This window comes from Salvelinus sp. IW2-2015, linkage group LG36, assembly GCF_002910315.2.
Source record: "Salvelinus sp. IW2-2015 linkage group LG36, ASM291031v2, whole genome shotgun sequence".
Classification (NCBI taxonomy): Eukaryota; Metazoa; Chordata; class Actinopteri; order Salmoniformes; family Salmonidae; genus Salvelinus; species Salvelinus sp. IW2-2015.
Genome location: NC_036875.1, coordinates 6,252,975 through 6,274,055, shown reverse-complemented (window position 1 = coordinate 6,274,055; position 21,081 = coordinate 6,252,975). Strand labels below are relative to the sequence as shown.

The following is a 21,081-nucleotide window of genomic DNA, read 5'->3' as shown; positions in this document are numbered from 1 at the left end:
TGAAATCACTCCATAGACCCATGTGGACAAGAAGAATAAACTTGTCACCACCAGCACCTTCATGTGCTCCAGGAGATTTTCAACACATCGGAGCCATGGTACAGCAGGATTTGCTCAAATTCGCCTGATTCAGACACTGCAGCGTCAAAAATTGAGGCTCAATTGTGATTCTCTGGCCTTCCTTGTGTTCATAATCGCTGATGTAACATGTCTGGATAGGGGAACGTTTGCTTTCAGAAACAAGTCATGTCAGATCAGTGATGACCTTAATAAGGAAGGAATGAGGGTTAATTTTCAAACATGGCCAAAGCTTCTCTTTTGTGTTGTGTGCCAGTAAGTGAAGCTGTAATGTAGATGTCAATGATTATGAGAAGATCTCTCGAAGTAGGAAGATTTCCTATGGTTTATAATGGTGGAAATGACTTCTAGGTCAAATAGTGAAAGAGACTTGATCAAATAGTATTTTTCCTTGCATTAAAATTGTGAACTGTATGCACATTTGTACTCACATAACAAGAAACGCATGTTAATCTCAGGTCTAAATGCGCACAATGTGCATTGAGTTCGGAATGTAAGCAGATTGACCTGACCACCTAGGTGGACTTTCTTGAATTTTATTCCTATCTTAGTTCAGTGTAAATGCAATCAGTCCAGCCTATCCACTGTGGTATACATTCTATAGGAAGAGAGACTGCAGATTCTTTCAAACAACAACTTCATTGTAAGACTGAAAAATTTAGCAATTTCAACAACCACTCATATAGTTCCGAGTTGAAAAGCCCAACGAACACAGTTGGCTCTTTCCTTTTATAGAAAGTAAATAATCTTATCTATGTGACAGTTAGCAGATGTGAGGAATCAGGGCTGGGAAACAATTTGAGGTACTGTAACTCAGCTCCAGTGAGCTCCTGCCCAAGTCAAGCACTGTATTGCAGTTGTTATTTATAACTACTGAACTTATTTAGGCTTGCCATGACAAAGACATTTTTATGATTCATTTTATTAATTTGTACAAATGTATACAATTTTCTTTTCACTTTGACATTATGAGTTATTTTGTGTAGATTAGTGACAAAAAAATTACAATTATATCCTACTTTGTAACACAACAAAATGTGAAAAAATACAATGGTGGTGAATATACTGTATCCGATGGTCTGCTGTACAAATACAGTCATGCCTAGCATAATAAAATGGAAATGGACCTTTGAAAAAACAATGAAAGCACCAGAATACCATGTGATGTATCGGCTATATTTCATTTAGGCCTACTACTTGAATTGTGACCACAAACTAAGTTGCATAAATGGGAGGAAAAAGTGAGATCCGAACACAATGCAGCCAGAGTGCATGCATTTTAATACCAGGTATAATTGCAATAAATTCAAGGCCTGTGTTCGGAATGTAATCCTGTCACGGCTGTTCGACGAGGGATAATGCAAATGGGGTCTGAGAGAGTGCTGGGATTTTGGTTAGCCAAGGTGTTCTCTGAAGAGATGGGTTGTCGGCCTGCTCATCTGCAGATATGACCCCAGCACCGTACAGTCCGGGCACTTCTCTATATTCCCTATAAAGTCCACAACCCTCTCCACAGCTTCTTGGCTAAGCACAGTGGAGGCGTTCGCCTCAAATTTCCCAACTAAGTCCTCCTGACTCAATGGCTTCCTCCAGTGGCCGTAGAAGCTATTACACCTGGCTGTGACACTCTCCCCATGCACCATCTCTACTGTCACCTCGCAGTACATCTTGTCGAAGCTGGGGTGGTTGTCTTGGGGGTTCTCGACTCTGACCTTGGCCAGGAGCTCCCTCAAGGCCGGCCTGTCTATCTGAGGCCCGCTGAAGGAGTTCACGGACACCTGGTTGTCCAGCAGGGCTGAGCAGGCATTGAACTGGAATGAATGCCTGGCCTGGTGCTCCATGGCTGGGAAGGGGCAGTCAATGTACCTGGAGGGAGGCACTCGGAGCACCACCTTCTGGACCTTACAGAGGTCAGGTTCTCCGGAGGCTCCAAGCTTAGCCCGGACTGCCAAGGCGGCATCCACCACCCAGTGCATTCCCAGGTGGGCCGGGAAGCGCTTGATGGCCACATCCTGCTCCTCCAAAACCCATCGAAACCCACCACCACAACCATCATTAGTCCCAGGGAGCTCCGAGGGACTATAGTCTGAGTAGAAGACCCCGAAGCCGGACTCGAGATCCAGGATGGCCTGACTTCCCTCCAGCCCCAGCAGGGCGAGCTTGGCGGCCTCCAGGCCTCTGCGGGCGGCATTGCCAGTGTGGAGGGGTTTGGTCTGGGTAGCTGCATTGGCCATGGGGGCCCCCGCGGAGGAGGCAGCGATAGCCAGAGAGTGGACACACTGGACTGGGGAGAGGGCTAGGAGCTTAGCTGAAGCTGCTGCACTGCCCATCACTCCCACAACAGCAGGAGGGTGGAACCTGGGAGAGAAGAATCACAAGTTTAGCACTGGGGGAAGATTGGAATTAGAAGCTCACCAGAAATGTGGTATTTTAGATTTGAGTGCAATAGCTAATGTGTGTAAAATACATCCTGTACAATGCATGTACTGTATATCTCTACTCACAAATATGATTTGAATAAACACTTGTGACTACAAATATACAGTAATTATATTGGCAGTACAAAACAAACTGCCAACATATTTTGTACAAACAATAAAAACAAATTGCATGCATGCAAATCCACACATTTATTGGCATTCTCATTTATACCTTCTAGGTATATTGTGGGCCTCCTTGGAGAACCTCATGAGTCGCCCCTGCACCTCGATGCCTACGTTGAAGGCCAGCAGCAGGTCCAGGCCAGATGGCTGGGTGGGCAGAGTCTCTGCCAGGGCCAGGAGGGCAGGGAGCACCCCCCCAGAGGGGTGGGTTGCAGGGTGCCACGTATCATCAAAGTCCATAGAGTGCACCTGAGGCGAGGTACATTCAGAGAGGTGAAACGTTAAGATATAAATAGAATAGAGCTGATACGATGACCTATTCTACATGACAGACACGCATATCTGATACTAAATGCATTTCTGTCTGAATGTTCTGTGACATTGCACCCTCCTGAACAGGCTCCAGAAGTGAACAAAATGTTCAAATTTGGCCATACAAAATGTGCTACCACGGTTTGCTCTATTGAACACAACCCAGTTCAGGAWTACAGATACTTTTGAGAAACTAGATGATTACTTCTTGGATTACTTATTAAATGCAGATAGGATGTTTGCGAGAAAAAAATACAGTATGACACTTTTCTGTTTACCAATGACATTCAATTCAGCCTTTAAAAAGGCGCAAGTTTAAGTTTGTTCCAACTAGTCTGATCACAAGTCAGAGACCACTATGATGACACACCAAGTGCGTTTGATTGATCCTTTTTGTCTTCTTCTAATGCCTCTTAAGGGGAAAGTAATCCAAGGTAACWAAAAATAATCAGATTACGTTACTGAGTTTGGGTAATCCCAAAATTACGTTACTGATCACAATTTTGGACAGGTTCTGTAAATGGATTACATTTAGAAAGTAACCGACCCAAGTATTAGGTCACTAACAACTTGAGGAAGTGAAACATACAGGGGGAATTGTGATAAAACTGAGTACTGAATAAAATSCATTCTCTTATTAATATTAACATCTTATAAATATAAAAATTTCAGAGTATAATGCATCAATCAAATCTCAATTAAAATGTCAACATTTACCACAGAGAATAATAAGGACAAAGGGAGGGATTTGAATAGGAATATAATGAGATTAAGAGGAACATTGAAAGATAAATCACTTGGTAAGTATATGGGGGCGCACTGTATGTGAGATGTCTTACCGCTATGCCATTGACGAAGGCAGCATACTGGGGTGGCAGTGTCATCCCAGATCCTCCCCACACACTGCTCCTCTCCACTGATTTGAAGAACTAAGATCATACACCATCAACAGCATCAGAAACTCTGAGGCTGGACCGATTAGTAACCTGCCTCTAGTCAACYATATAAGTCCCTATTTTAGATTTCATTTTTTGGGGGTCTAAATATCACAATTGTGCTAAAAATATCTCGTACATTATCATTGTTAACTCAGGATATCGTTTTTCAACAATAAATGTTGAAAAATAACTGTAGGGGCAATGGCATATGGCATACATAACTATAAACATGTAAACAATTKAAAATAAAAAGTATATACAATCAGAAACATATTTTGGTGTAAAAATATGACCATACTGTACAGTATATGCCAAGATTGATATCAAAGTTTACAGCCATATATTGCTGTTTACACGCAGAAATGCCACAAGCACAGCCATATACACTGCTGCTTGCCTGTTTCCTGTCTGTTGTGAAGTACAGTACTTATATATAGTTTACCTGGCTGTACTGGAGAGCCTTGCTGAAGACCGCTGTACTGGTCCCCAAGAGCCCCACTCCCAACGTGTCCAGCATCATCCTCTTACTCCTGCGGATCACAGTATCTGTCAGGTGAACTGCGTTGAGGCTGGAGATGGCCGCTCCAAAACTCTCTGTGACACTCTGGAAGAGAGAGGAGTTCACGTTTTATTGCTACCCCGACAGCAGTCAATTCCAACTGAAATCAATGGGGATAGCATGGAGCCCTTATAGCAATAGTAGTTATTCTCACTGTAGGCAAAGAACACAAGTGAAGTAACATCAATTTTGTCTATCTAACTACTAGCATGAGATCCACTTTGCAAATATGCCTTTGTCTTGCAGAATCTTGTGCCAAACAAAGTAAACTAAAAGTTGTTAGTGTAACACTGACATGATGGGAAACCTTGCGTAGCATTGTGCCGCCCCTACTATCCCTTGTCTCCTTTTGGCTGTGTACATRACCAGGGATCCCTTTTATATCATAAGAGGACGCCTTTCTCAATGCTGGTTTACAAACTTTCCAGAATGGCCWAACCAAGGCATGCTTACTGAGGTGTGGGAACTTTCATAACAACCAAAGACAGTTTTACTTCTACTTGTCTTTTTTGATTGCTAGTACCACATTTCATTCCTTTTATGGTCTTGTCCTAATGTGTTGTATTGTCTATGTGTTTATATTTGAGTATTGTCATGTGCATTGTCCTCAGTTCTTTATGATTGTCATGTCATTTAGTATATGCTCTCATCCAAGCGACTTAGTTGGTGCATCCTACTAAGGTATGTAAAACAACCACATATTACAGTCATTGCAAGTAAAAAAAAAACATTTTAAAAAGCTGCTATTAGAAAAATGAGTGCTATAAAGAAAATATAAGTGTGAGTGGGGGGGGGATTCAAACATTTTCAGGAAGATGGGGAGAGTCTGATGGTTGTCATGGGGGAGCTTGTTCCACCATTGGGGTACCAGGACAGAGAAGAGCTTTGACTGGGATGAGCGGGAATTGGGAGTTGGAAATGCCAAGCAACCAGAGGTGGCAGAGCGTAATGCTCAGCTCTGGGTATAGTGACTGAACCAGATGATTTGAAGACAAGGATTAGACTATCCATGCAGAAAAAAAGTACTAATGCATTATTGTTTATTATTATAGTATTCTAGGAAAGCTTTAATCAATTTTATTCCAGCCATTTCACATGACTACTACTAGGGTCATGAGAAAAAGATCAGAGTTCACAGTGATTCTAATAAACAGACTTGAGGAACTAAAGCATGCCACTGCGTTTCGCAACTTCAGTTTTTTTGAGACCCCACACACACTGGACATTTGACGCTGACTCTGTAATTTGTAAATCCAGGAATTCCCCCATTTGGTTCAATGGATATGGAAATGAAACAAAGCTACAATGTGAGCTATAAGCACATTGACTAAAACCACTGCAGAATCCTAGACACAACAGCTTGCATGCGTGTGTTCAGATTCCCCCTTGGAATGCCTAAAAAGATACCACATCAAATAACACATACTTGATATAGGCTACATGATATGTGTTTWTTGATGCCAGTCTCTTATTTTCCCTTTCTTACCGCTGCCCTGCGGCTGCCCTGCTTTCACATGAGTTGTCTGAAGAGACGACAATGAGCCACAAAGGAGAAACACTGTGTTTCCACCTTGGGACCACCAGAGTTCACTGTTGGACAGCTTTCTGTAATTGAAACGCTCAATTGATAAACCAATGACTCACTCATCCCCAGGGTCCAGTTTTTCAGAACTTTCAGAATGATCCGGATTCTGTAATGCGYTTTTTTTCAATCCAGGATCAGATCGATCTGGCTTTTTTTTGCCAGTTTTTCCGAAAATAATCAGATAGGATTATTCTGATCCAGATAACAATATCAAGATTTAATGCTTTGAACAGGCCTACACTTTGCCATCTACTACACCGTGCCATCTCCTACACTTTGCCATCCACTGGATAGGTTATGGTACTACTTTTACACTGTCATAGGAAAACAGATATGAGTAAACTACATGTATAAAAGGTACCTAAGATAACAAATAAAAGAGCCTGCATATCACTTATTTGACACTTCTTAATATAACAACTGACCACATACCTAAACTGCAGTCAAATGAACATAATGAACAGAAGATGAACTTATTTCCTTCCACCAATACCTTAACAGCATTAACCCTAACATCAAACTAACTATGGAATACAGCAAGGATAACATTCATTTTTTGGACCTCGACATTAGTAAAAATGACAAAGGTTGTTTGCACACATCAATCTTTAGGAAGCCTACAGATGGGAATACCATTCTGAGGGCAGACARCTTTCACCCCAAAAGGCTAAAAGAGAATATCCCATATGGCCAATTCCAAAGAGTCTGCAGAATTTGCGATCAGGAAACAGACTACAGTGTCAAATCTGTTGAATTGGAGAATCGCTTTTTGAATCGGGGCTACAGCGTTCAGGTCCTGAAAGATGCAGGTATAAGGGCTGGATTACTTGACAGAGAGAACTTGTTACGAAGAGGAGTGCCTCGTGATACATCAGAGAGAGTGTATTTTGTTACAAAATACAGCACTGAAGCAGAGAACATTAAAAGAATCATTCAAAATAATTGGGGAATCATCCAAAGTGATACGCTACTACGCCAAGTATTTCCTGAACCACCAGTCATAAGCTTTAAGAGATGTCCTACCCTAAATGACAAATTAGTCTACAGTTATCTTCTGGGTGACTCTCAAAAAACTTGGCTTGACCACAAACCCAAGGGCTCTTTTAAATGTAACCAGTGCAACCATTGCAGAAATATTGCACAGAAAAAGTATTTTGTTGACACAGCTTCCAAAATGGAGTATTACGTCAAGCATTTCATTAACTGCAAAACCACTCATGTCATCTATAGATTGGAATGTCCACAGTGCAAGGTGTTCTACATTGGACGGACAAAGAGACGCCTTCAAGATCGCTTGGCGGAACACAAGTACGCCATACGGGTACGCAATCAAGACTACCCCATGGCAAGGCACTACAAGTCCTTACACCATGGCAACCCTGCCTCCCTACAAGCTATGGGTATTGATCATATTCCGGCCTCTATTAGAAAAGGGGACCGTCTTAAACAGTTAAACCAAAGGGAAAGTTTTTGGATTTACAAACTACAGGCCACTAAATACCCTGGTTTAAATGACGGTATGGATTTCTCACTCTTCCTGTAGGGTCATGATAGGTCCATTTGCTGTCATCTAGTGGACATTTTGCTCAATTGCCCTCAGCTATGTTTAGACTGTTGTTGTTCATGTTTTGCTGTGTTCTAGTGTACTATGGAATATATTGCTTTCTTATTCTAGACACTTCTCCCAGTCAAATTTAAGGTTTGAACTACCTTTCTAAGTGTTCTGATACTTCTAGCTTGGAGTTGTATGCTTATGATAACATAGCTACAGTATTTCACCTTTTAATGTGTATATTATTGCTTACTAGGTGTGTCCAATTTGGTTACCACTCCCTCTTCTAATTAGGGCTAATTGGAAAAGCCTTTCAAAAGAGGACATTGTATTCTCTTTTTTTGTACTCCCTGACGAAGGCCATGCAGCCGAAACGCGTCGGTTTAAAAAAATAATTGTTTCTGTTGAACATGCCATACTAATAAAGGCATTTTAATTAATTATATGAAGAGTGCCTTGGTCCTMYTTTCTTTTTGATGAACATAATGAACATTTGGTTTTCAGGAGTAATAGGGCATTCGTGTGCTCGTGGGAAACTGGGTAACAGGAGGTCGTACATCCGACATAATTGTGTGCAAGTGCTATTGAAGTCGGACCAATTTGTCAACCAATAAGATTTTAACTAGCTTGATAAGATAGCTAATGTTGCTAATATTAAAGTAAGCTAGCTTGCTTAACATTGAAAATATGGTCAAACTAGTTACAATATCCACATTGATAAGTGTAATTGTCAAAAAAGGTGAAAGGTCAGTGCCGAAAAATCACAACTTGGCAACTCGGGTAACAAAAAGTTTCCCACTTGTAATTACAATTTGGACTGTCTGATTTTAAACCTAACCTTAACTTAAAAAGTCTTAAGTCTTAAGGGGGTAGATCAGCTTTAATATTGCATATAGATTGTAGATAGCTGTCGGCGTATCCTAGCTATCCTGCTTCTCATGGGCCTGTGAAAGGTTCCACGAATTGTGTGAGGGGAAGGAATAGGCAGATTTCTGCATCCCCTTCTCCGGCCATTGTATTGGACAGTTCAATGGTAAGAAATGTCTCAGTGTCTGGAGCAAAATCTTTGTGCTATCCAGGAGCACTAGTACAGGACATCCATAAGCTGCTCCCAAACATTTTAAACCTGCATCAGGAAATTGAGTCTATCATAGTTAATGTGGGATTCAATGACATTATGAAGGGCAGCTCAGAACAGCTGACAATGAATTTTAAAGAAAAAAATGACACCAACAAACACCCCATAATATCTGTCCCTCTGCCCTCCCTAAATCGTGGCATTGAACGCTACGAGACTAATGCAGCTCTGTGAGTGTAAAAAAAATTGACAATTACCTTCTGGAAACAAATCGTGTTTTATCATTTGGGTTCCTGGATCCTTTCATTGCATTATAAGGCTGGGTTGAGTCAATGATTTATCAATTACCCAAGCCCAGCTCAGTTAATCCCTACCATTGTGTCACTGAGTTGTCATGATGCTTCCGCAAATGTACATTATCCCAGGAATGTTGGAAGACACAATGTAAGTAACCTAATTTATGCCCCTCTAACTGCCATAAATGCCTCTGCCCTAATATGTCCACTGTGTGCAGCTCACCCTGCACTAACATAAATAACATGAGCATGTCTACTTTTGCTCAACTTCACAGTAAAGCAATGAAAACAATCAAGCATTCCTGAAAAGTACTAAACATAGCCCACGTTAACATACGTAGCTTAAGAAACAAGGTTCATGAAATCAATAATTTGCTACTAACAGATGACGTTCATATTCTGACAATCTCTGAAGCTCACTTAGATAATACCTTTGACGATACAGTGGTAGCAATACATGGTTATAACATCTACAGAAAAGACAGAAATGCCAAATGTGGAGGTGTTGCCATTTAGATTCAGAACGACATTCCTCTGAAGCTTAGAGAGGATTTCATGTTAAATAATGTTGAAGTAATATGGCTACAAGTTCATCTGCCTACCTAAACTCCATTTGTGTGGGAAGCTGCTATAGACATTTAACATTTACATTTAAGTAATTTAGCAGACGCTCTTATCCAGAGCGACTTACAAATTGGTGCATTCACCTTATGATATCCAGTGGAACAACCACTTTACAATAGTGCATCTAACTCTTTTAAGGGGGGGGGGGTTAGAAGGATTACTTTATCCTATCCTAGGTATTCCTTAAAGAGGTGGGGTTTCAGGTGTCTCCGGAAGGTGGTGATTGACTCCGCTGACCTGGCGTCGTGAGGGAGTTTGTTCCACCATTGGGGTGCCAGAGCAGCGAACAGTTTTGACTGGGCTGAGCGGGAACTGTACTTCCTCAGAGGTAGGGAGGCGAGCAGGCCAGAGGTGGATGAACGCAGTGCCCTTGTTTGGGTGTAGGGCCTAATCAGAGCCTGAAGGTACGGAGGTGCCGTTCCCCTCACAGCTCCGTAGGCAAGCACCATGGTCTTGTAGCGGATGCGAGCTTCAACTGGAAGCCAGTGGAGAGAGCGGAGGAACGGGGTGACGTGAGAGAACTTGGGAAAGTTGAACACCAGACGGGCTGCGGCGTTCTGGATGAGTTGTAGGGGTTTAATGGCACAGGCAGGGAGCCCAGCCAACAGCGAGTTGCAGTAATCCAGACGGGAGATGACAAGTGCCTGGATTAGGACCTGCGCCGCTTCCTGCGTGAGGCAGGGTCGTACTCTGCGAATGTTGTAGAGCATGAACCTACAGGAACGGGTCACCGCCTTGATGTTAGTTGAGAACGACAGAGTGTTGTCCAGGATCACGCCAAGGTTCTTAGCACTCTGGGAGGAGGACACAATGGAGTTGTCAACCGTGATGGCGAGATCATGGAACGGGCAGTCCTTCCCCGGGAGGAAGAGCAGCTCCGTCTTGCCGAGGTTCAGCTTGAGGTGGTGATCCGTCATCCACACTGATATGTCTGCCAGACATGCAGAGATGCGATTCACCACCTGGTTATCAGAGGGGGGAAAGGAGAAGATTAATTGTGTGTCGTCTGCATAGCAATGATAGGAGAGACCATGTGAGGATATGACAGAGCCAAGTGACTTGGTGTATAGCGAGAATAGGAGAGGGCCTAGAACAGAGCCCTGGGGGACACCAGTGGTGAGAGCACGTGGTGCGGAGACAGATTCTCGCCACGCCACCTGGTAGGAGCGACCTGTCAGGTAGGACGCAATCCAAGCGTGGGCCGCGCCAGAGATGCCCAGCTCGGAGAGGGTGGAGAGGAGGATCTGATGGTTCACAGTATCAAAGGCAGCCGATAGGTCTAGAAGGATGAGAGCAGAGGAGAGAGAGTTAGCTTTAGCAGTGCGGAGCGCCTCCGTGACACAGAGAAGAGCAGTCTCAGTTGAATGACTAGTCTTGAAACCTGACTGATTTGGATCAAGAAGGTCATTCTGAGAGAGATAGCAGGAGAGCTGGCCAAGGACGGCACGTTCAAGACCATATATAGACCACCAATTGCTAAAATTCAGTATCTGGATAACATGTGTGAAATGCTTGACAATGTAGTATGTGATATCAACAGAGAGGTATATTTTCTGGGTGATTTAAATATTGACTGGAATTCTTCAAGCTGCCCACTCAAGAAAAAGCTTCAAACTGTAACCAGTGCCTCAGTCAACCTACCAGGGTTGTTACAAACAGCACAGGAATGAAATCATTAACATGTATTGATCACATCTTTACTAATGCTGCACATTTGCTTTAAAGCAGTATCCAAATACATCAGATATACTTATCACAATAAGCCATATCTAGGAAAACCAAAGTTCCAAAGGCTGGGCCTAATATAGTGTATAAGCAGTGGTGATTTTAGCATSTAMATCTTCAAAATGTAAAAGGCACTCGCACATCTGAGCTATCTTTTTTGCAGGTGCATGGTAACAGTTGAATAAATTAGAMAAAAGAAGAAACCCGCACACTGCTCTTGATAGTCTCACTGCTCTTTAATAAGCTTTACGTATCGGCCTCAAGGCCTTCGTCAAAGCTTTTGTGAGTTTTTTTTAATTAGCACCCTTATGTAGACATAGCTCCACCCACATCCATTCCATGCATCGAATGGGGTTGGAGTCGAGGGAAAATAAGTGTTACCAAATATATATATCAGCTGTGTTTTTTTTATGTAGTAAATGAGGCTGAATGAACTGTTTCGCTGCCAGACAAGGCTCCGCTGATAGCCAGGTGTAGCAGTGGTAAGGATTCACTAAATGGTGCTGAAAAGAAAGCTCTGCTATTGGGACAGCTTTCTGTAGGCCCTAACAGTTTGTGGGCACCGTTTGTCACTGTTATAGTGCAATTAATGTATTGTTTAGTGTTGTGTAGTGGCTTTGCTGGCATGCATCTAAAACATTTTTGGTTTGTTTTCCCGACAAAGATTTACATGCTGAGAAAAAAGAAGAATCTCGCACACTGCTCTTGATAGTATAACTTCTCTTTAATAAGCTTGACATATGGGCCCCAAGGCCTTCGTCAGAGCTTTTGAGAGTAAAAAAAAATATGTGCACCCTTATGTAGACATAGCTCCACCCACATCCGTTCCATGCATCGAATTGGGTTGGAGTCTAGGGAAAATAAGTGTTCCCAAATATAACAATGTGCATTTCATAAATATTMGAATAAAGTGTTTACATAAAACATATTAAACACGTCTGTAAAACCACAATGAGGACATCGACCCACCAGGTAAGTTTTCATAAATCATTTGGTACAGCGCAATAAAAACGTCAAGAGTAATCTGAAATGGGAGCGTTAATTCATGTTCACATTTACAACATAACATACATAGGCATTTCATCATTAAGACCTTTAGAAAATAATGTCTCTTTTACTCAGAGTATTATTTATATCACCTCCCCTGTCTGATCTTAACTTTCTCTATGCCACAAAATCTAAAGGTAGAAATATCATGTTTTTGGTCATTAAAATGTACTGCGACTGGATAATCCCTGTCGTTTCTCCTGATTGAACTTTTATGTTCACTAATTCTCTGTTTGAGAGAACGAGAGGTTTTACCTACATAACACAGCCCACATGGACATTTAATCATGTAGATAACATGGGTGGTGGAGCACGTAATAATGTAATTTATTTGGAACCGTTTTCCTGTATGTGGGTGGCGTAAATATTCACACTTCATCATATTGTTGCATTGTGCACAACCTCTGCATTTATAGCTACCATTCGGAAGAGAGCATAAAAGAGCCTGGCTTATTTTCTTTTGTGACTGGCAGTTGGCATGGACCAATTTATCTCGTAAATTGCGACCTCTCCTATATACAATGTGGTGGATTCTTAAACTCAGCTGGGTCTGATGATAAAACATGCCAGTGTTTCTTGACCGCATATCCCACTTTTCGTGAGTTCAAAGTATATGTGATGATGAACATTACAGAATGTTCTTTAGCTGTAGTGGGTCTTTTTTGTAGCAGTTCATCTCGTGTTTTCCCCAATGACAAATTAAGAGTTTCATCCACACGTGGAGAGTAGCCTCTTCTTAGAAACCTGTTGCGCATCTCCGCTGCTTTTTCTAGATCGTTCTCTGTGGATAGTGGCATATACGGCGCAGTCTGAAAAACGGGTTTCGTGGAAGTCCTCTTTTTAATGGCTCAGGGTGGAAGCTGTAATATAATATTTCTGTCCGTTTCTTTTCTATACAGAGTTGTAAACAGGGTTCCATTTGATTTCTCAATCTACATATTAAGGTAATGAACACGTTTAGTATCACATTCAATAGTGAATTTGAGATTGGGCTCAATGTCATTGGGTAATGCCATAACGTCTGACAGCTCTTCTCCCGTTCCTCCCCATATGCAAAACGTTTCGTCAATATATCGATACCACTTCAGGACTTTATTAAAAAATWKATTTTCGTTTTCATTGTTTCTTTTTGTAACAGTATTTTTTATTGTAATTTCACAATGTTAACCCATATTAAAGATACAACAAAGACAAAGCAAAACAACAGCACTCACTTACACATACCTGCATACATATATACATACATACACACATATATATATATATACATACATACACACACACACACACACCATCTTCCTCTCCCCGCTCGGCGCTTCTCACCCCATCCCCATCATTGCGTCTCTCAATACGTACATTTTAAACAAACATACCAACAGAAATTAAACAAAAAAGCTCAGTTTAAACCAAGAAGTTAGGTTCCACACATGGAACGTACAGTGTAATTCTGAAATACATAGATCACCACCATTCTAAGAGAATCCTTGCARCATAATAGCTGATACCTCAGGTTCTAGGTAATTTAGATTAGGTTCCCATACTTTGTAGAACTGATCTGTTTTAGAATGTAATGTACATGTCAGATATTCCAATGGAATAGTTTTTCCTCGCTGCGAAGGTAAGGATGTTGTAAAGTCTCCTCTTAACCACAGACGTAACATGCCTACTAGGGAGACCTGACAGTAAAGAAATTGGATCCAATTTTAGATCAACCCCTAGGATCTTTTCAATTTCTTGCAGAACACCAGACCAGTGTCTTTGTATTTTGGTACATGACCATAAACAAGGTGTTAGGGTGCCTGTGTCAGTTTTACATTTGAAACACTGAGGAGAAGAGGAAGAGGGGCTAAAAGCATGTCTGTGATTTGGGGATATATGCAATCTGTGTATTATTCTGAACTGGATTGCTCTAGTACGATTACATAGAGATATTGTTTTAGCATATCTCCAAATGTCCTTGCACATCTCTTCATCAATAGTAACAGACAATTCTTTCTCCCACACTTGTTTCACCCTCTGTGTGTCGACCTTAAAGCATCATAAGGACCTTAAAGCATCATAAAACTGCCATATAGACATTTACCTTGTGGGGAAAAAAGCTTTCTTTCAATGACAGACACATCAGGGTTGCCAATTAAGGTGGTGCTCTTCAAAATATAATGTCTTACTTGTAGGAAGAGGAAAAAGTACTGCTTTGGGAGTCGGCATTTCTTAACCATCTGCTCAAATGACTATAAAATCTTATCAGCAAATAAGTCATTTAGTCTGCGTATGCCCTTATTAAGCCAAAAGTTAAAGCCAGCATCCAGCAATCCTGGACCAAAATCTGGGTTGTTAAGAGCAGTGGTTAGTTTGGACCTTCCCAAAAAACGTTGAACTGACCTCCATACTTTGAGTGTGTTAAGTGTAATGGGATTATTGCAGTGATCTGTTACAGACTAGAAACTTCTGGGGGAAAAAAATCCTGTAAGGGGTATTTTGAAAGAGAAGTCTCAATGTCTAAACAAATAGAGGAGTCATCATTTGTGATCCAGTCAAAAATATAACATAGGTGGGCACACCATTGATAGAACCTGATATTGGGCAGGTCCAAGCCACCCATAGAACTTGGCAGCTGCAATATTGCCATCTTAAGTCTTGGCTTGCATTTACTCCATATAAAGGAACTTAGCCATCCATTTACATCCTTTATTACCTTATTGGAGAGTAATACTGGGATCATTTGGATTGGGTAAAGTAGTCTAGGTAAAATGTTCATTTTCAAGAGGGATATTCTATCCAACCATGAAATCAGAAGAGAGTTCCAGCGCTCCAGATTCTATCTTATTGTATCAAACAAGGGAACAAAATTGGCTTTGTACATTTGCTGGAATTTAGGAGTTACAAATATACCCAGATACGTAAAACCTGAGGGTGACCATTTAAAAGGGAAGGGGGAGAAGTATTAGGTACAGAGTGAAGGTTACCAAGTGGCATAGCCTCTGATTTAGTTAAGTTAATCTTGTAGCCTGAGAATTCGCTGAATAATTCAATAATATTAACAAGAGAAGTAATTGAAGTCTCGGGACTAGAGATGAATATCAGGACATCATCAGCATACAAGCTTATTTTATGGTGAACATCACCAATGAGCAGCCCCTGTATAGCAGGCGTTACCCTGATGGCCTCGGCCAGTGGTTCCATARYGAGTRCAAATAGGAGAGGGGACAAAGGACAGCCCTGTCTGGTACYTCTRTKTATAGAGAAGCTATYTGACCTTAGCCCATTAGTAAGGACAGCAGCCTGAGGATCATCATATAAAACTTTCACCCATTTTATAAAGTTGTCCCCTAGACCAAATTTAGTTAGAGCAAAGAATAGGTAAGACCACTCCACACGGTCAAATGCTTTCTCAGCATCTAGGGAGAGCACAAGACCATCCATAGCACTTCGTTGGTAGGAATTAAATTAAGAAGCTGCCTGACATTGTTACATGACTTTACGGCCCTTAATGAAGCCAGCTTGGTCTCATTTCACAATTAGTGACAGTGAGTCCTCTAATCTTGTGGYAAAACTTTTAGAAAGCAATTTTCTATCCTCATTCAGAAAGGGAAATGGGTCTGTACGAGGAACAAGACTCTGGGCATTTTCCCTTTTTGAGAATAAGTGATATGTTGGCTTCTCTCAGTGTTTGAGGAAGCTGATCATTTGAAAATGAGTGGTTAAACATATCACATAATGGATCAAGGATCAGGCCATGGAACTCCTTATAGAACTCACTACAAAACCCGTCTGGTCCTGGSGCCCTACCATTTAGCAGATTATTAATTGCAAACATTATCTCTTCCTCGGTAATAGGGGCATTAAGGAGAGACCTCTGTTCTTCGGAGATAACTTGTTGTGGGATAGGGGGAAGCATTTTCACGTTTGGATGAAAAGCGTGCCCAGAGTAAACTGCCTGCTCCTCAGTCCCAGTTGCTAATATATGCACATTATTAGTAGATTTGGATAGAAAACACTCTGAAGTTTCTAAAACTGTTTGAATGATGTCTGTGAGTATAACAGAACTCATATGGCAGGCAAAAACCTGAGAAACAATCCAACCAGGAAGTGGGAAATCTGAGGTTGGTCGATTTTCAACTCAGCCCCTATTGAAGATACAGTGTGATATTGGTCATGTTGCACTTCCTAAGGCTTCCACTATATGTCAACAGTCTTTAGAACCTTGTCTAATGCTTCTACTGTGAAGTGGGGCCGAATGAGAGGGGATTGAGTAAGGTCTACCATGAGCTGAACATGCGCTGACCATACACGTTCATGTAAGAGCGAGCTCTGTTCTATCGCATTTCTGAAGACAAAGGAATTCTCCAGTTGGAACATTATTGAAGATTTATGTTCAAAACATCCTAAAGATTGATTCAATACATCGTTTGACATGTTGCTACTGACTGTAACGGAACTTTTTGACATTTCGTCTGCTTTTAGTGAACGCACTTCGTGACTTTGGATTTGTTTACAAAACGCACTAACAAAAGTAGCTATTTGGACATAAATGATGGACATTACCGAACAAATCAAACTTTTATTGTGGAACTGGGATTCCTGGGAGTGCATTCTGATGAAGATCATCAAAGGTAAGTGAATATTTATTATGTTATTTCTGACTTCTGTTGACTGCACAATATGGCGGATATATTTTTATCTTGATCGGGCTCTGAGCGCCGACCTCAGATTATTGCATGGTTTGATTTTTCCGTAAAGCTTTTTTGAAATCGGACACAGCGGTTGCATTAAGGAGAAGTGGATCTAAAATTCCATGTATAACACTTGATCTTTGATCAACGTTTATGATGAGTATTTCTGGAAATTGATGTGTCTCTCTGCAAAATCACCGGATGTTTTTGGAACTACTGAACATAACGCGTCAATGTATACTGCGAATTTTTGATATAAATATGAACTTTACCGAACAAAACATACATGTATTGTGTAACATGAAGTCCTAAGAGTGTCATCTGATGAAGGTCATCAAAGGTTAGTGATTAATTTTATCTCTACTTCTGCTTTTTGTGACTCCTGTCTTTGGCTGGAAAAATGACTGTGTTTTTCTGTGATTTGGCGGTGACCTAACATAATCGTTTGTGGTGCTTTCGCTGTAAAGCCATTTTGAAATCGGACACTGTAGTGGGATTAACAACAAGATTACCTTTAAAATGGCATAAGATACTTGTATGTTTGAGGAATTTTAATTATGAGATTTTTGTTGTTTGAATTTGGTGCCCTGCACTTGTTGTCATATCGATCAGCCATAAGAAGGTTTAAGCCATTGTGCCACAACTTTGGAAGTATGGTTGGGGTCAATGTCCATTTGGAAGACCCATTTTTAACCAAGCTTTAACTTCCTGACTGATGTCTTGAGATGTTGCTTCAATATATCCACATAATTTTCCACCCACATGATGCCATCTATTTTGTGAAGTGCACCAGTCCCTCCTGCAGCAAAGCTCCCCCACAACAWGATGCTGCCACCCACGTGCTTCACGGTTGGGTTGGTGTTCTTCGGCTTGCAAGCCTCCCCCTTTTTCCTCCAAACATAACGATGGTCATTATGGCCAAACAGTTCTATTTTTGTTTCAAAAGACCAGCGGATATGTCCCCATGTGCAGTTGCAAACCGTAGTCTGGCTTTTTTATGGCGGTTTTGGAGCAGTGGCTTCTTCCTTGCTGAGCGGCCTTTCAGGTTATGTCGATATAGGACTCGTTTTACTGTGGATATAAATACTTTTGTACCTGTTTCCTCTAGAATCTTCACAAGGTCCTTTGCTGTTGTTCTGGGATTGATTTGCACTTTTTGCACCAAATTACGTTCATCACTAGGAGACAGAACACATCTCCTTCCTGAGCGGTATGACGGCTGCGTGGTCCCATGGTGTTTATACTTGCGTACTATTGTTTGTACAGATGAACGTGGTACCTTCAGGCGTTTGGAAATTGCTCCCAAGGATGAACCAGACTTGTGGAGGTCTACAATTTCTATTCTTAGGTCTTGGCTGATTTCTTTTGATTTTCCCATGATGTCAAGCTAAGAGGCATTGAGTTTGAAGGTAGGCCTTGAAATACATCCACAGGTACACCTCCAATGGACTAAAATTATGTCAATTAGCCTATCAGAATCTTCTAAAGCCATGACATCCTTTTCGGAATTTTCCAAGCTGTTTAAAGGCACAGTCAACTTAGTGTATGTAACTAAGTGAAATAATCTAGTAGAGATTAAGTAGATGTCCTAACCGACTTACCAAAACTATAGTTTGTTAACAAGAAATGTGTGGAGTGGTTGAAAAACGAGTTTTAATGTGTATGTAAACTTCCGACTTCAACTGTATGTACCTGCTGAAAAATCCAAGTTATCTAACTCCAAATCTATACTTTTGTAAAAAACATGTTGAAAGATGTGAGATCTCACATTATTATGATGTGTGTCTCTCTCTGAGGCATGATAAACTATCAATGTTTGCTAACAATAAAGATACTAATAAACAAGTCAAGGTACCTACCTGAAAATATTATTCCTCTTCACTGCCACTTCAAGAAGATATTTACTAAAATAGTCTGAGCTTCATATGTCTCACCAGACAGCATGAGGTTGCTGTCTAAATCTGATAATATGAATATACAGAATCTACAGTGGGCATAAGAAATACAGTATTGTATGTTAGAGTCATTTTTACAGGATGCCTTCAATTACAKTTAATAACAGTATTTTTCAGCATTTTACCCACAGTGCAGTGCAATCTACAGCATTAATGCAGTAAAACACATTTATGGTATTTTTCAAATCAAAATCAAATCAAACTTTATTTGTCACGTGCGAATACAATACAAGTGTATACCTTACCGTGAAATCTTACTTACAAACCCTTAACCAACAGTGCAGTTCAAGAAATAGTTAAGAAAATATTTACCAAATGAACTAAAGTAAAAAATTATAAAAAGTAACACAATAGAATAACAATAACGAGGTTATATACAGGGGGTACCGGTACCGAGTCAGTGTGCAGGGGTACAGGTTAGTMGAGGTAATTTGTACATGTAGGTATGTGTGAAGTGACTATGCATAGATATTAAACAGCGAGTAGCAGCAGTGCACAAAACAAATGGAGGGGGGGGGTGTCAATGTAAATAGTCCGGTGGCCATTTGATTAATTGTTCAGCAGTCTTATGGCTTGGGGGTAGAAGCTGTTAAGGAGCCTTTTGGTCCTAGACTTGCCACTCCGGTACTGCTTGCTATGCGGTAGCAGAGAAAGCAGTCTATGACTTGGGTGACTGACAATTTTTTGGTCTTTCCTCTGACACCGCCTAGTATATAGGTCCTGGATGGCAGGAAGCTTGGCCCCAGTGATGCACTGGACCGTACGTACTACCCTCTGTAGCGCCTTACGGTCAGATGCCGAACAGTTGCCATACCAGGCGGTGATGCAACCATTCTAAAGTGTTTTACTGTTGCAATTACAGAAAAGTATTACAGTGTAGTCTATTACAGTAAAATATTGCAGTTCAGAATAACAAATAGGCAAATTAATAAACAATTAGGCTATTTTTCACAGGTACAAATATGTCAGACGGTGGATTAAAATCAATATTGTGATCCAAACATTTTCTATGGTTACCTGACCTAGGCCGGGATTCTGGCCAATCGCGGGTTATAGCCTCGGCACTGATGCTTTTAACATACATTTTAGATTGAGATGATATATACTGTGAATGGGATCTCCGCAAAYGTGGGAACATTGCCTTTAAAAGCCGAAATGCCAATAACCCGCAAAAAAATCATGTCCCTTTAAATGTATGTAATAGAGAAAACGATAGCAGTACGATATCCCCACTGAGCAAAAACTGGTTGAATCAACTTTGTTTCCATGTCATTTCAACCCCAAAAATCAATAAGATTATGTTTTTTTWATTMTTTTTTWATTATTCTTTTTATCCCCTTTTCTCCCCAATTTCCGTGGTATCCAATCGCTAGTAATTACTATCTTGTCTCATCGCTACAACTCCCGTACGGGCTCGGGAGAGACGAAGGTCGAAAGCCATGCCTCCTCCGAAGCACAACCCAACCAAGCCGCACTGCTTCTTAACACAGCGCGCCTCCAACCCGGAAGCCAGCCGCACCAATGTGTCGGAGGAAACACCGTGCACCTGGCCCCCTCGGTTAGCGCGCACTGCGCCCGGCCCGCCACAGGAGTCGCTGGAGCGCGCTGGAGCGCAATGAGACAAGGATATCCCTACCGGCCAAACCCTCCCTAACCCGGACGACGCTATGCCAATTGTGCGTCGCCCCACGGACCTCCTTGTGGGCGCGAACCCAGAGACTCTGGTGGCGCAGCTAGCACTGCGATGCAGTGCCCTAGACCACTGCGCCACCCGGGAGGCCAATAAGATGATGTTGAATCAACGTGTAAAACTAATTGGATTTGCAAAAAGTCATCAACATAAGGGTATTTCGTCTTGTTTCCCACCAACTTTTAACCTAAATCCAATGACATGGTGACATTTGTTGTTGATTTTACATTGAATTCATGTTAGTTTAAATCAAATTTAAATCAAAACTAAACTTTAAACTGACGTCTGTACCCAGTGGGTCCTGTCTCCCCTAGTCTCACCATTGTCATAGAATGCAGTCATAGACTAGGCCTACTGTAGGTCTGT

At 41.3% G+C, this 21,081-nt stretch overlaps 3 protein-coding genes across 3 annotated transcripts in view; 1 reads left to right on the top strand and 2 right to left on the bottom strand.

Moving 5' to 3' along the window:
- fbxl3a (F-box and leucine-rich repeat protein 3a) overlaps positions 1-21,081 on the top strand; it is a 299,930-nt gene that overhangs the window by 41,169 nt on the left and 237,680 nt on the right. The window lies entirely within an intron of this gene.
- Positions 985-5,032, bottom strand: acod1 (aconitate decarboxylase 1). Its single transcript, XM_023980925.2, has 5 exons — positions 4,786-5,032; positions 4,374-4,535; positions 3,833-3,922; positions 2,731-2,930; positions 985-2,436 (listed from the first exon to the last, which is right to left on the bottom strand). Exons 1-5 carry the CDS (start codon positions 4,807-4,809, stop codon positions 1,473-1,475), a joined length of 1,440 nt encoding a protein of 479 aa, XP_023836693.1. The 5' UTR covers positions 4,810-5,032; the 3' UTR covers positions 985-1,472.
- LOC139023792 (uncharacterized) lies at positions 9,772-11,067 on the bottom strand. Its single transcript, XM_070437674.1, has 2 exons — positions 10,783-11,067; positions 9,772-10,587 (listed from the first exon to the last, which is right to left on the bottom strand). The coding sequence occupies exon 2, from the start codon at positions 10,540-10,542 to the stop codon at positions 9,793-9,795; it is 750 nt and encodes a 249-aa protein (XP_070293775.1). The 5' UTR covers positions 10,543-10,587; positions 10,783-11,067; the 3' UTR covers positions 9,772-9,792.